This window comes from Dipodomys merriami, unplaced genomic scaffold (genome assembly GCF_024711535.1).
Source record: "Dipodomys merriami isolate MVZ:Mamm:240054 unplaced genomic scaffold, mDipMer1.0.p SCAF_4, whole genome shotgun sequence".
Taxonomy (NCBI): Eukaryota; Metazoa; Chordata; class Mammalia; order Rodentia; family Heteromyidae; genus Dipodomys; species Dipodomys merriami.
Window position 1 is genome coordinate 50,900,017 of NW_027205603.1, and position 14,731 is coordinate 50,914,747.

Sequence of the window (14,731 nt, forward strand, 5' to 3'; positions counted from 1 at the left end):
TAGTTAACTGTAAATGATTATCAGAACTTTCATATAGAACTTTTATATGTGACAAGTCAATACAAAAGCTTAGAAAAATACCAGATTGAAATAAATAAAGAAAAATACCAGGTTGGACAGCTGTAGGTTGATTTTCCTGTTGCCCATGTTTCCAATGTTTAGCTTTCTAACTTAACAATCAATTTCTCCAATTTATAAGGAAGCCAAGAGTCTCTAACTTTTAGAATCAGAAGCTTCCTAAGTGATACCAAAACCTAACTGGCAGTTAGCCCAAAATACTAGGAGATGAACCAGTCCAACCGCAAATGCAACTATCACCACATACCTGATTCTGGTCTCTAATGTTTCTATGTGAAGTTGCTTTTCACTGAGCAGTTTCTTTAGTGATTCCACTTCTCTTTGCTTTTCAAGTAGTTCTTTCTGTAAATGGTAGTTAGTCTCTTCTAAAGTTTCACAGAAAGCCTTGAAAAGAAGCACAAAAGAAAAGGAACACACTTTTTACTGAAGTACTATTTTTCTCAAGAGCATTATTGAAGAGTCAAGAAACACAATTAAAATAATATGCGTACAATACAAATGATCTGTTCTCTTCAACCACCTTGTAGATTACAGATATATTACATCCCTTAGTACTTATGTCCAAGAGGGACATATAAGTTGTTTTCTTGAGAACTATTATAGTAGTAAGCCAGTGAGACTGAAAGCAGATATAATTACAGAAATCTTTCAGCAAGGGTGTGAAAGAAAAAACCCAAACATACAAAATAAACAATTCAACAGTAATACTTTAGAATGTAGTAAAAACATTAATTACAATATCCACAAAATAAGAATGGCTTGGTTGTAGTTAACAGTTCAGGAAAAAACTATAATTTCATTGAAGGGCTTTAAAGACCAAAGTGATCAAAGATCTATTGATAAGATTTAAATCAATGAAGACAATGCTTTTCAAAATTAATAAGGGAATGTATTATAATTCCAAACAAAATACCAATAGGATTTTATAAGGAACGAATGAGCAGATTTAAAATTCACATGAAAAAAATCAATGAAATTTATTTGAAAGTGTAGTGAAATTTGAGGAAAAATATGAATGAAAACCCTTGTTTGAACAGATACTAAGATTATTTATAAAACTATTATAATTAACATATTAGAGCACTGGTAGAAGGACAAAGAAACAATTGAAACAGAAGGTAGTTTTGATGAATGATTTAGAGTTGAGAACATTTTTCCAATTAGTGAAAGGAAGAGAAGATTTCAATAAGGGAAAGTGGTGTTGGGATCACTAGTCATACAAACAGAAGAGATGAGTCAATTAAAGGCCAAGTATGAAATGCAGAAGTTAAAGCTACTATATATATGTATGTATGTATGAATGTATGTATGTAAATGTCACAAAGAAACTGCCTTTGTAACAACTAATATATGTTAATAAAATCCTAAGGGGAAAAAAAGCTCTTAGAAAATAATTTAAGAGATAACTTGGAGTGCAGAGAAACAATCATAGAAAATATATAAGAATGGGAAATTTGCCAAGTCCTCAGCAATTACTATATATACAAAAGATTTCTAAGCCAGCTTGAAATAGAAACTTAGCCTAAAATTAAAAGATGCACAGTATTATATGTTGATGATATACAACAGTAGAAAGATGTGGAAGTGTATATTTGCACAGTATATTTGGCGAATAATTCTGCAAGTGTATTGAAGACAAAAACATGTAATAGTGAAATAATTCAAAGGAGTGTTATATTAGGAAAGATATGTAAAAGTAGGAGATTGCAGTTTTAGAATAGTCATTAGAAATTCATGTTGCTAGAACTTTTTAACCCTATAAATGAAAACATAAAGCAAGTTTGTATTCTTAGAAACACCTTCCCCCCAAATTGTACTTTACAATGAATCATATCAATTAAAAAGAAACTGTGGTGGGGGGTGGTGGTAGTGGTGGTGGTTAATGCCTCAGGAGGCTGAGATCTAAGGATTGTGGTTCAAAAGCCAGCATCCATGAGAATCTTATCTCCAATTAACCATCAAAGAACTTTGAGCTGTGGCTAAAAGTGCTAGAATGCTAGCCTTGAGCAAAAAACAGCTCAGAAACAGTGTCCAGGCTCTGAGTTCAAGCCCCCATCACAGACAACAAAGAAAAACAAAAAAGAAAACAAACTGTGATATACGTAATTTACTTCTAGAAGAGAGGTCACACTGCTCCATCAGTACTGGAAAGTCTACTAGCAAGGAATCTAAAAAGCAAGTTTCATTACATTCTTCACTTGCCTGAGTTGCTCACATGTGGAACAAGGAAATTAGGTTCTTAACCTGTATACTAACTGATTGGAATTTAGGTGGAGAATATAAGGTTTGAGGATTTTAGTTTCATTTTTACTTGTGTCTTTTTTCCAAAAAAAATTAAGACTTCTTTTCCAGTACCAGGGCTTGAATTCAGGGCTTTGTGCTTGCTAGGCAGGTGTTCTACTGCTGAGTCATGCTTCCATTCCTGTACTGCACTGGTTAATTTTGAGATGGTATCAATGCCTGCTAAGGAATGTACCTTGTCTGTCATTCACCTATTTTAGGCTTCCTGTTATAGCCAGGATGATAGATATGTGACCTATATTCAGTTTATTCCATTGACATGGATTCTTGTAGACTTTGCCTGAAGCTTGTCTGGAACCATCATCTTCCTGATCTTAGCCCATCACAAAGTTAGAATAACAAGCATTTGCTACCATGTTCAACTATTGGTTTAAAAGGGGTTTCAAGTACTTTTTTTTCATCCAGGCTGTCTTCAAACCATTTTATTCTCCTGTTCTCAGCCACTCAAGGAGCTAGGACTGCAGGTATGAGAGACTAGTACCCATTGAAAATGTTTTTATTGAAGTGATGTGACTATTATAAAACTGACATGATGATGGTGGCACATATCTGTAAATTTCTTAAAATATTAAACTGTACAATATACTGGAATAACAAATAGGAAACAATGATTCTATGTTGATTACTTTGGTTGGGCAAATAAGTTTTTTTTTTAAGCTATGGCATTTACTATAACACAAAGAACTGTCACAGTTTAACTGGAAAACATCACAAACCTATCAATTAAATTTGTTTCATTTAAATACCATTAAACATTTTGAGAGAAAACTTGCATAAAATCCCTAGTTAATTTATTATTTCCAAATCTGCTTTGTGTATTTAAAAGCCTCTTGCTTTAAGAAACAGGACACTTTAATGTGTCAATTAATGTAATCTGAATAGCAGTAAGCATGAACTGAACTGGTAACAAGACAATCACTTCTGCTGCTGAAGAACTTTAAATTCAAGTTTTAATAATTGTTACTTAGATACTTACGTGAAAGAAACTCAGCATATAAATAATACAATTAAAAGCAGCAAAACTAAGTCTCTCCATCTTTATACTTTTTGAAATAGTAAAAAGAAGGCAAGGGTCTGGGAAGGTGGCTCAGTGGTAGAGCACTTGCCTTGCATGCCAGAGGCCCTGGGTTCGATTCCTCAGCACCACATAAGCAAAAAGAAAAAAGCTGGAAGTGGCGCTGTGGCTCAAGTGGTAGAGCACTAGCCTCGAGCTGAAAAGCTGAGGGACAGTACCCAGGCCCAGAGTTCAGGCCCCATGACTGGACCCCCGCCCCCCAAAAAAGAAGGCAACAGTTAATTTTTTATCTTTCACTGTATGGTATGATTTAAAATTTTTCTTCCAATGAACTAAGTCCATATATTTCAATGAAAAAAACTTTTGACTAATAATTAAAAGCTTGCTGTAAAAACTACTAGACTGAAATGAAGATGGAGACTGGAGGAAGATAGTGGAGGAGAAGCTGGAAGTTAAACAAGGTCTCCAACAGAAAGCAGTTTTAGTGTTCCAGTGAACAGTTTCTAGGCTAGAGAATCACACCAAGTGTGCCATCACAGTACAGAGAATTTGACCAGAGAGGGAAAATTCAGGCAGCTTGGTTAAGGAGACAGAACTGAGTACTTGCTGGTGTTGGTGGTGGCGGTGGCAGCAGTTGTGGCCATGGCCACTATATTAACAGAGTGAGCCCGAGCCCGGGATAAAGGTGCCAGACTTGGTTTGGGAGCGAATTTTACTCACCATCAGCAAGAACTGACAAGGGGCAGAAATCTTCATCTGGCTGACTGTAGACCATGGACAGCCCAGAAACCAAGAGACTAATGTGAGTAACGTCAAGACATCCTCATTCCTTCTCACTAAGCAGTGGTGGGAAGGTGCTTCTCCCCTACTACTAGAGAAGAACTCCATCTTTGATACTGACAATTCAGGCCTTGGAAGAAAACAATAGAGGCCATTCAACAGGTCACAGAAACCTGACCCACCCTGCTCACTTACACCCAGGGAGAAGTTGCTCAGGCAGAGATAGCTCTGCCCCTGGAGAAGTGACTTCATTCACTAGGTAAACAGAGCCAGAGGCTGCCCCTCCCCACTGCAGACTAGGCTCCACAGCAGGAGGGGTAAAAACAAAACAACTGAAACTCAGTAAACATAAATCCTGAGAATGGCTCCAGGCTGGGTTCTATGAGTGTCTCAGGAGCTAGCCCCTCAGGAAAGAGCTACTGATTGCTGATAGGCTTATACACTACCCACAACCAAGCTTCACCACAGTAACTCCGAGTTAGAGGAAACAGTCATTTCCCAATTTTGTGATACTCAAAGCAGATCTCCTTCCCACTGAACTAGCCTGGGAGGAGGATAGCAAAGTCCTGGGTAAGTCAGAGCTGTCTGCCAGCTCAAACAAACTGACTTAAGAAACCAATAAAGTCACAGGAAAACCAAACACCACAGCAAACCACAGACCCCAAGAGACTGGTTATGGACAGAGGGGAGATACAAGATCTTCCTCCCACCCCTCCCCCCACCCTCGCCCTGAAAAAAACCCTAAAGAACTCTTTTTTCTACCTAATGGCTTCTAATTTGTTTTTCTATTTTTTTCACAATTTTTACTTTAGGTATGCGTGTTTTTTTGTTTTTGTTTTAATCTCTTTTAACCTTTGGTCCCATTTTCTTTTTTTCTTTTGTGCGACTTAATTGCTGTTCTGCTCATCTCTAGATATATACCTGTCATAGATTATTAGACCCTATCCTTCATTGTGTGCATACTTAAATTAGAAATTGACTACTCAATTTGCAACCTCTTAGGCTTAGCTCCTTTAATAGTAGTATTATTTCTTTATACTTATATAATTTTAAGTATTCCAATTATTTATACTTACATAATTTTTAAGTATTCATTTTTAAATTTTTTAATCTGTATTTTTTCTTTTTATCTCTCCTCATCCTGTCCTTTTCTTCTATCAGTATTTATACTTACATAATTTTTGTGTTTCATTTTTAAGCTTAAACTTTTGTTTTTTCATTTTTTCTTGTTTCTTTCTCTCCTTTCACTCTGCTATATCCATTTCTTCTCTGAAATTAGGGTGTGGCTAAATTCACTCTTTCCTTTTACCCATCCACATTCCCCTAATCCTATTTCCCCCCACAATTCTCTTTAAAACTATGAATTTCTGTTCTGCTGAAACCCTTTTGATGCTTAGCCAATTAAACCATAGTTGTTTGATGTTGAATCAGACTGTATCTGTTGGAACAGATTGTATCTGCAGCCATTTTGACTGCATCAATCAATCTGTCCAACATCTGGTTGACGCTTGCCTTAAAATAGTGTTCTAGCACAAAATTGGTGATACTTTCATACATAATGGGCAGAACAAGCTGGAGAAACACAAGAAAAATGGTAAGTCCAGGTATCTCAACTCCCACATGATAATCAGGTGACAGAACAGTTAATGAATAATCCAGAGGAGAGTTCCCCAAAAGCTCTACAAACACTATTGGCAAACGTGGTGAATGAAATAATTGAAAGACTGCAAAGGACTCAGTGTTAGCATAATAGGGAGTAAAAACAAGACTAACCAAAAATTAACACAGGAACTTCACGAGCATAATGAGGCTAACCAAAAATTAATACAGGAATCTTGTGAGCGTGAAGAAGCTAATCAAAGATTAATACAGGAATTGCATGAGCAAGCTGAGTAGAGTCAAAAAGCAATATAGGAATTGCGTGAGTGTGAAGAAGCCAATCAAAGAGTAATACAGGAATTGCAGGAGAAGGGTTGAGAATAGACAAAGATCAATGGAGGCATTCATGGAATCCATAAACAGACAGCTGAAGGAATCCAGTGAGGCCACAAAGGGAATGCTGAATGGAGCCCAATAGAAGGAAAGGGAGTCCAATGAAATCATAACCAATCAACTAAAGGATTTGAGAATAAACACTAAAAACAAATTTAAGGAAGTAAAGATGTCCCTTCAAGATCTAAAACAAAGCTCCAACAAAGAATTTGAAGCCATCAAAGCTGACCAATTAGAAGGAAAGGAACTGAAAAACAAAGCAGAAAGTCTTGACAGTAGGTTAGACCACTCAGAAGACAGAACCTCTGAGATTGAAGACAGCCTAGAATTGATAGAGAAAGAACATACGACTATCCAAGACAAATCCAAGAAATATGATAGATCTATTCAACATTTAGAAGATACCATCAAAAGGCCTAATCTGAGGATAATGGGTGTAGAGGAGCACCTAGAGACAGAAGTTAATGGTCTAGGAAATTTATTTAACAGGATCCTGACAGAGAACTTCCCAAACACTTTTCAAAAAGATAGGCTTATTCAGATACAAGAAGCTTAGACCAGACCAGAAAAGGATATCCCACTGTCACATTATAATATACACAGGATCAATTCAGACCAAGGAAAGGATCCTTAAAGCTGTCAAAGAGAAAAGATCAACCACCTATAAAGGGAAACCAATTAGAATCACCTCAGAGTTCTCAGCAGAGACAATCAAAGCAAGAAGAGCATGGAATGATGTATGCCATGCCCTAAAGACAAACAACTATCAACTGAGAATACTGTACCCAACTAAACTCTCCTTCATAAAGGAAGGTCAAATAAAAACCTTCCAAAGCAAAGAAAAACTGAAACATATATCTCCACCAAACCTGCCCTACAAAAGATAATTAAAGATGTCCTACACATAGAAAACCAACAAGACCACAATAAAGGCTGAGAAACTGCACCCAAACTGAGAATCCAAGAACCATAGGAAGAACCCAGTTGGTACAGCCCCCAAGAATGTGGATAAAATGGCAGGAACTACCAAACACCTCTCAGTCCTAATGCTCAATATTAATGGACTTAACTCTCCAATTAAGTGACAAGACTGTCTAGTTGGATTAAAAAGCAAGGTCCTTCTCTCCACTGCCTTCAAGAGTCACACCTTGCCCATAAAAACAAACATATTTTGAAAGTGAAAGGCTGGAATAAAATCCACCAAGCAAACGGCCCCCATAAATAGGTGGGAAATGCAATCCTACTATCAGATAAAATAGACTTCAAATTAAAATTAATGAGAAGAGAAAAAGAAGGTTGCTACATACTAATTAAGGGATCTCTCCTTCAGGAGGATATTACAATTCTAAATATCTATTCACCAAACAATGGAGTACCCAAATTCATCCAAGAAACACTACTTTCCCTCAAATATCACATAGAACCAAAGACATTAATTGTTGGGGATTTTAACACACCACTATCCCCACTAGACAGATCAACACAGCAAAATATCAACAGAGATACCACAGATCTAAACAACTGCACAGATGAACTAGATTTAACAGACATCTATCGAATATTTCACCCAGCACTATCAGAATACACGTTCTTCTCAGCAGCACACAGAGCATTGGCCAAAATAGACCACATTTTAAGGTGACAAAGTAAACTTGTAAAAATTCAGAAACATTCAAATTATGCCCTGCATTCTCTCAGACAGACCACAAGGGAATAAAATTATAACTCAACACCAAAAGCCACCAAACAAAGTCCTGTAACACACGGAGGTTGAACAACACACTGTTCAACCACTAGTGGGTCATGGAAGAGATTAGAAAGGATATTCAAATATTCAACAAAATATGTTCAACATATTCAACAAAAATGAACACACAAATTACAGCAAAGGCAGTCCTCAGTTTATAGCTCTGAGTTCCTACATCAACAAATTGGAGATCTGAAACCAACAATAATGAGACATCTGAACCTCCACCTCCTTGAAAAAGAGCAGTAAGCTAAACCCCAATCCAGTAGACGAAAACAACAAATTAAAATTAATTCAGAATTAAATGAATTAGAATCCAAAAAAACAAAGAATCAACAAAACAAAGAGTTGGTTCTTTGAAAAAATTAACAAAATTGATAGACCCTTAGCAAATCTTATCAGAAAAAGAAGAGAACACACCCAAATAAACCAACTCAGAGATGAGAATGGAAACATCACCATAGAAACAACCAAGATTCAGAACAGTGTAAGGGAATAGTTCTCTAATCATTATGCTAATAAATTTGGGAATCTGGAAGAAATGGACAGTTTCCTAGCAAATATCGACATGCTGAAACTAAACAAGAGGAGTTAAACCAACTTAACAGGCCCATATCAAGCACTGAAATACAAACAGCAATAAGAGACCTCCCATCTAAGAAAAGCCCAGGACCAGATGGTTTTACAGCAGAATTCTACAAGGCCTTCAAAGCAGAGCTCACACCACTACTCCAACTCTTCAATGAAATTGAAAGTGGAAGTTCACTACCGACCTCTTCCTATGAAGTCATCATAACCCTCATCCCCAAACCAGGCAGAAACTCATCAAAGAAAGAGAATTATAGACCCATTTCTTTGAAGAACATCTATGCAAAACTTCTCAACAAAATTTTGGTTGACTTCAACAACTCATCAAAAAATGATACAGTATGATCAAACAGGATTCATGTGAGGGATGCAAAAAGCTGGTTCAATATACTCAAATCAATTAATATAATCCATCACATCAACAAGAGCAAGGATAAGAACCACATAATTATCTCAATAGATGCAGAAAAAGTATTTGACAAGATTCAACACCCCATTATGATGAAGGCTCTGGAAAAATTAGGAATCCATGGAACATTCCTCAATAAAATAAAGGCTGTCTATGACAAACCTACAGCCAGCATTATACTTAATGGCGAAAAACTAAAGTCATTTCCTCTAAACTCAGAAACGAGACAAGGATGTCCATTCTCTCCACTTCTCTTCAATTTAGTATTAAAATGCCAGCTACAGCAATAAGACAGGATGTAAACATAAAGGGGATCCAAACAGGAAAAGATGAAGTCAAACTCTCCTTCTTTGCAGATGACATGATCTTGTATTTAAAGAATCCCACGGACTCCACTTCCAAATTACTTGAGCTGATTCGAAACTTCTGCAAAGTATCAGGGAATAAAATTAACCCTAAAAAATCAATGGCATTTCTGTATGCCAACAAAGAGAAGAGTGCGGCTGAAATCAGGAAAACAACTCCTTTCAGAATAGCCCCACAAAAAATAAAATACCTAGGAATTAACTAAAGAAGTGAAGGACCTCTATGATGAAAACTTTAAAAACCTGAAAAAGGAAGTCAAAGCAGAACTTAGGAAGTCGAAAAACCTCCCATGATCCTGGATTGGAAGGATCAACATTGTGAAAATGGCAATATTTCCAAAAGCTATCTACAAATTTATTACGATACCTATCACTATTCCAACCCCATTCTTCAATGAAATAGAAGAAGCAATCCAAAAATTCATATGGAACAATAAAAGACCCCAATAGCAAAAACAATCCTTAACAGAAAGAACGGTGGTGGAAGATTATCAATACCAAATTTCAAACGCTACTACAAAGCCATAGTAATCAAAACAGTTTGGTACTGGCACAAGAACATACTTGAAGACCAATGGAATAGAACTGAAAACCCAGAAATGAACCCACAGACCTATAGCCACCTAATCTTTGATAAGGGAGTTAAAAAAAATAGAATGGAAGGGGCTGGGAAAGTGGCTCAGTGGTAGAGTGCTTGCCTTGCATGCCTGAGGCCCTGGGTTCGATTCCTCAGCACCACATAAGCAAAAAGAAAAAAGCCGGAAGTGGCGCTGAGGCTCAAGTGGTAGAGCGCTAGCCTTGAGCTGAAGAGCTGAGGGACAGTGCCCAGGCCCTGAGTTCAGGCCCCACGACCAGACCCCCCCCCCCCAAAAAAAAAATAGAATGGAAGAAAGCCTCTTCAGTAAATGGTGCTGGCAAAACTGTCTATTCATCTGTGGAAGACTAAAGCTAGATCCTTATATATCACCCTGCACCAGAATCAACTCCAAATGGATTAAACATCTGGAAATAAAAGCAGACCCCCTGAAAACATTACAGAAAGGAACAGGAGAAATCTTAGGTCTTCTTGGCACAGACTGAAATTTCCTTAATAGAGGCCTAGAAACACAGTAAATCAAAGAAAGGTTGGACAAATGGGATTACATGAAGCTCCAGAGCTTCTGCATGGCAAAGGACAAAGCTAGCAAGATCAGCAGAAAGCCCACAACTGCCTGATTAATATGTGGGCTAAAAACTTAAAGAGAGACTTCTCTAAAGAGGAAAAATAAGAATGGCCAATAGACACATGAAAAAATGCAATTCAAAACAACATTAAAATTCCACCTTATCCCAGTTAGAATGGCTATAATCAAGAACTCTAATAACAACAGATGCTGAAGGGGATGTGACTAGAAGGGAACCCTATTGTATTGCTGGTGGGAGTGCAAACTTGTTCAACCACTTTGGAAAGTAGTATGGAGGTTCCTCAAAAGACATCACATAGAGGTCCTCTATGACTCAGCAATCTCACCTTTGGGCATTTAGCGAAATGATCATAAACAAGAACATACTAGGTCTGGGAATGTGGCTTAGTGGCAGAGTGCTTGCCTAGCATGCATGAAGTCCTGGGTTCAATTCCCCAGTACCACATAAACAGAAAACGCCAGAATGGTGCTGTGACTCAAGTGGTAGAGCACTAACCTTGAGCAGAAGCAGCTCAGGGACAGAGCCCAGGCCCTAAGTACAGGCCCCAGGACTGGCAAAAAAAAGACAAAAAACAAACAAAAAACAAAAAAACAAGACCACACTAAAGCTACCAGCACAACTATGTTTATTGCAGCATTATTTACCATAGCTAAGATATGGAACCAACCCAGATGCTCCTTAGTGGATGAATGGATCAAGAAAATGTGATGTATATTTTACACACACACACACACACACACACACACACACACACACACACACACACACACACACACACACACACACACACACACACACACACACACACACACACACACACACACACACACGAATTATATGCCTCCATCAGAAAGAATGGCATTGCCTCATTTGTTATGAAATGGAAAGACTTGGAAATAATTACACTAAGTGAAGTAAGCCAGGCCCAAAAAGACATAGGTCCCATGGTTTCCCTTATTTGCAATAACTAGGACATGTGTAGGAAAAGCAGAAAAGGCCAAAAGCTATGTACATATGACCAGATAAGATAATGTTAAGGGAAATGAACCCTAAGATAGGGACAAAAATATCTTTTTTCTTTCTTGCTATTGTTTCTAACGTATTTATAATATACTATGTGATTTTTTTTGTTGCTTTGTATGTTCTTCCCCCACGGTATAACCCCTATTTTCACTGTATTTGACGTAGGTGTCCTGCATCTTATATATACACTTCTCTAATTCAGGGAGAGAAGGGAAAAAAACAAAAAATTTAAATAAGAATACAGGTTCACCCATTGTAACAATGAGATGTACAAAACACTGTTGAAAACAAACTTTTCAACTTCGGTGGGGGTGATACGGGGTGGGAGAGGTAGGAGTGGGTGGGTAGTTGTGGAGGTGGGAGAGAAGGGATGGTAAGGGGAAAATAAAGGTGGCAACAATGCTCAATATACTCATTAACTTGCTCATGTAACTGTAACCCCTCTGTGCAAAATTTTTACCATAAAAAACGTACAAAAAATAAAGCAAAATGATCATATTTTGCTTTAGCTAATTCATTCAAGAAACAATGTAGTACTTGTACTGTATTATTCATTTCTCTTTCATGTGATATACAATACATCACTTACCCTGCTTTCTTCTAGGCTATCAAATGGACCTGGTGGGTCATCCAGACAAAGAAATTCTCTCACTGCAAGGCTTTTCAAAAGTTAAAAAAAAAAAGTTAGCTGGCATACAAAGAAGTTTACAAAAGATAGTAAAAAGCAAAAATTACTTTGAAGTTACAGTGTTTTAACAAGTTCGTTACGTGCCAACTTGGAAGTAACAAATTTCAAATATCAAGCTATAGAAGATGAAAGTATGTTAAGCTATTATCTAAAATCTTATGGACATAAATACAAACTACAAGTAGATTGTTACATATAAGCTACAGGACAAAAAACATAATTCAGCATGATGGAACAGGAAACCTAACCTAAGTTATGAATTACCACTTTTTGACTTTCAAAGAATTGTTTGCTCCAATTAGTTTAACAAAGTCATTGTCTTATTATGAACAAATAGAATTTTAGATTATGTGCTACTTATGTCTTCTTTGGTAGATGTTTGTAAAGGAACTGAAAAAGCATTTAATCTGAAATAATGTTAAGATTATCCTTGCCATATCCATTATGTTAATTTACTTGAACATTTTTCAGAGGTAGTTTAATAGAAAAAAAAAAGACCCTCCCATTTTTGTTGTACCAAGAAATTGAAAATAATGAAGTATACTTGTTACGTTTGTATATTTTAATACTCAGAAGTAGATTAAGAAGGCAGGTAACCAAACTTCTAATAAAAATATCCCACCTCTTCTTCAAAAGCAAGATTTGGTCTCAGACAGCTTGTGACAAAATTTAAGATATGCAGTATCATTTTTTTTATTTATATAAGGACAAGATATAATTGATGTACTTCACAAAAAAGATATTAGTATACACTGAAAAGGAATAGGGCTTGTGGGTTCAGACTGGACCAGAAAGGTTTATGACAGGGATGAGCATGAAGAGATAAATGGGACTTTAAGTGAAATTTTTCCAAAAGAAGAATCAGTATGAATTACTAGAGAAGTAGTGTCAATAAAAAAAGATCTCAAAGACAGACAAAGTTGGTTGGCAATAATGTGGCAGCAAGAAAAACAAGCTGTTGACTATAAAATCTTAACAACATAGTACAAAAGAATACACATTTAGGGAGGTTGAGAAGAGACTTGAGTATTCATCATCACAGAATAAGAAATGGAGAGATATTAAATGCAAACTATCCATATTACAGTTTGTCCTTTTATATGGTTTACCCCAGAGTATATCTGAACACTATCAGAGATGGGTAATATTCTTCCCCTTTACATAAAGTATCCTCTGTGTGAATAAAACTAAAAATTGTTTCATTAAATTGGAATTTTTTCTCCTTGTACCTGCTATTTATGAGGCTTAGTTATGTTTTTTGGTGTCATTTAGAGCTCTTTTGCATGTCAAGAATGTTACGTCTCCAAGAAACAATATTAGTAACAGAAGCACTTCACAGTGCATTGCACACATAGGACTTTTATGTCTTCACAGCCATAATGTGTGGTTAGGATAGACATTTTCTATGCATTTTACTAATAAGTTCCAAGTTAGAATGAGTCAACACATATACAGTACAAACTGTAAATGTGTCCTTTTGTAAAAGTTGTAATTTTTTTTTATGTTTTGGATTGTCTGGATTCCTTGTCCTTGCAGCCCACATCTCTCTTAATTGCTCAATCTGCATGTATTGCTTGTATGTATGCTGGTGGTTAGAATACTGCAATTGGCTTAACAGCATAGAATACATGCACTCATTATTGATAATGGAGTATCTATTACTAGATAAAAAACGAACCACAGGTAATAACTTGTTCTTGGGCTGGAGATGATAAAAGTATGAATGAAACAATGAGAAAACAATTCAGACTTAAAGGAAAACACTAAGAAGTATATGATGTTTAACAATTTCAGTATATAATAACCCAATGTAAGACTTATGCTGATTTACACCAGATTCCATTATACTTTATTAAAAAATTATTTTTCAAGATAGACTTTTGCTATGTAGCCTAAGCTGTCCTTGAACTTTGCCAGGTTTGTCTTGGAACCATGGCCCTCTTACTTCTGTCTCAAATTTTTTTCTCTTTCCCTTTGTTCCTTTTTTCTTTCCTTCCTTCTTTTTTTCATTATTTCTTTTCTCAGAAAGGAAGCTCTCACTTCTGCCTGGTAGTCACTGTCTAGAAAACCTTATATAGAGTCAATAAATACTTACCAATTGTTTATGTGAATCATGGTTCTGGTTATATATTTTAACGTATTATTAATGCACGAGTTATAAACAAATCAAGGAATTTTTAGTAGTACATTAGCACAAATTTAATATCAGTAGGTGCTATGTGGAGTAAATTGAAATCATGTATATATAAAAAAGTCTTAACTCTTTTGTTGAGTGCTGGTAATTCATGCCTGCAATTTTAGCTACTTAGGAGGCTGAGATCTAGGATCATGGTTCAAAGTCGAACAGAGCAGGAGAGGCCATGAAACTCTTATTGCCAATTAGCCACCAAAAAGCCAGACAGCAGTCCTGGAGTTCAAGACCTAGTACTTTTTAGATAGATTTAAGATAACCCTCTAATCTCTGTTCTGCCCTAATCTCTGTTTCTATTTGGACTGTGATAATGGATACAGAACTAAAATAACTGGAGAGAAATCTATTGAAGGGAAACTTACCTTGATT

General features: G+C 36.4%; 1 protein-coding gene across 3 annotated transcripts in view; it reads right to left on the reverse strand.

Annotated features, from left to right (window-relative positions):
* The window catches only part of Snx16 (sorting nexin 16), a 37,638-nt gene that overhangs the window by 3,045 nt on the left and 19,862 nt on the right, over positions 1-14,731 (reverse strand). For all 3 annotated transcript variants that reach the window (XM_069990990.1, XM_069990989.1, XM_069990991.1), the window contains exons 5-6: positions 12,073-12,142; positions 326-462 (exon numbers count right to left, since the gene is read on the reverse strand). In XM_069990990.1, the coding sequence (XP_069847091.1) occupies positions 326-462; positions 12,073-12,142 (207 nt within the window). The remainder of the gene's footprint in view (positions 1-325; positions 463-12,072; positions 12,143-14,731) is intronic.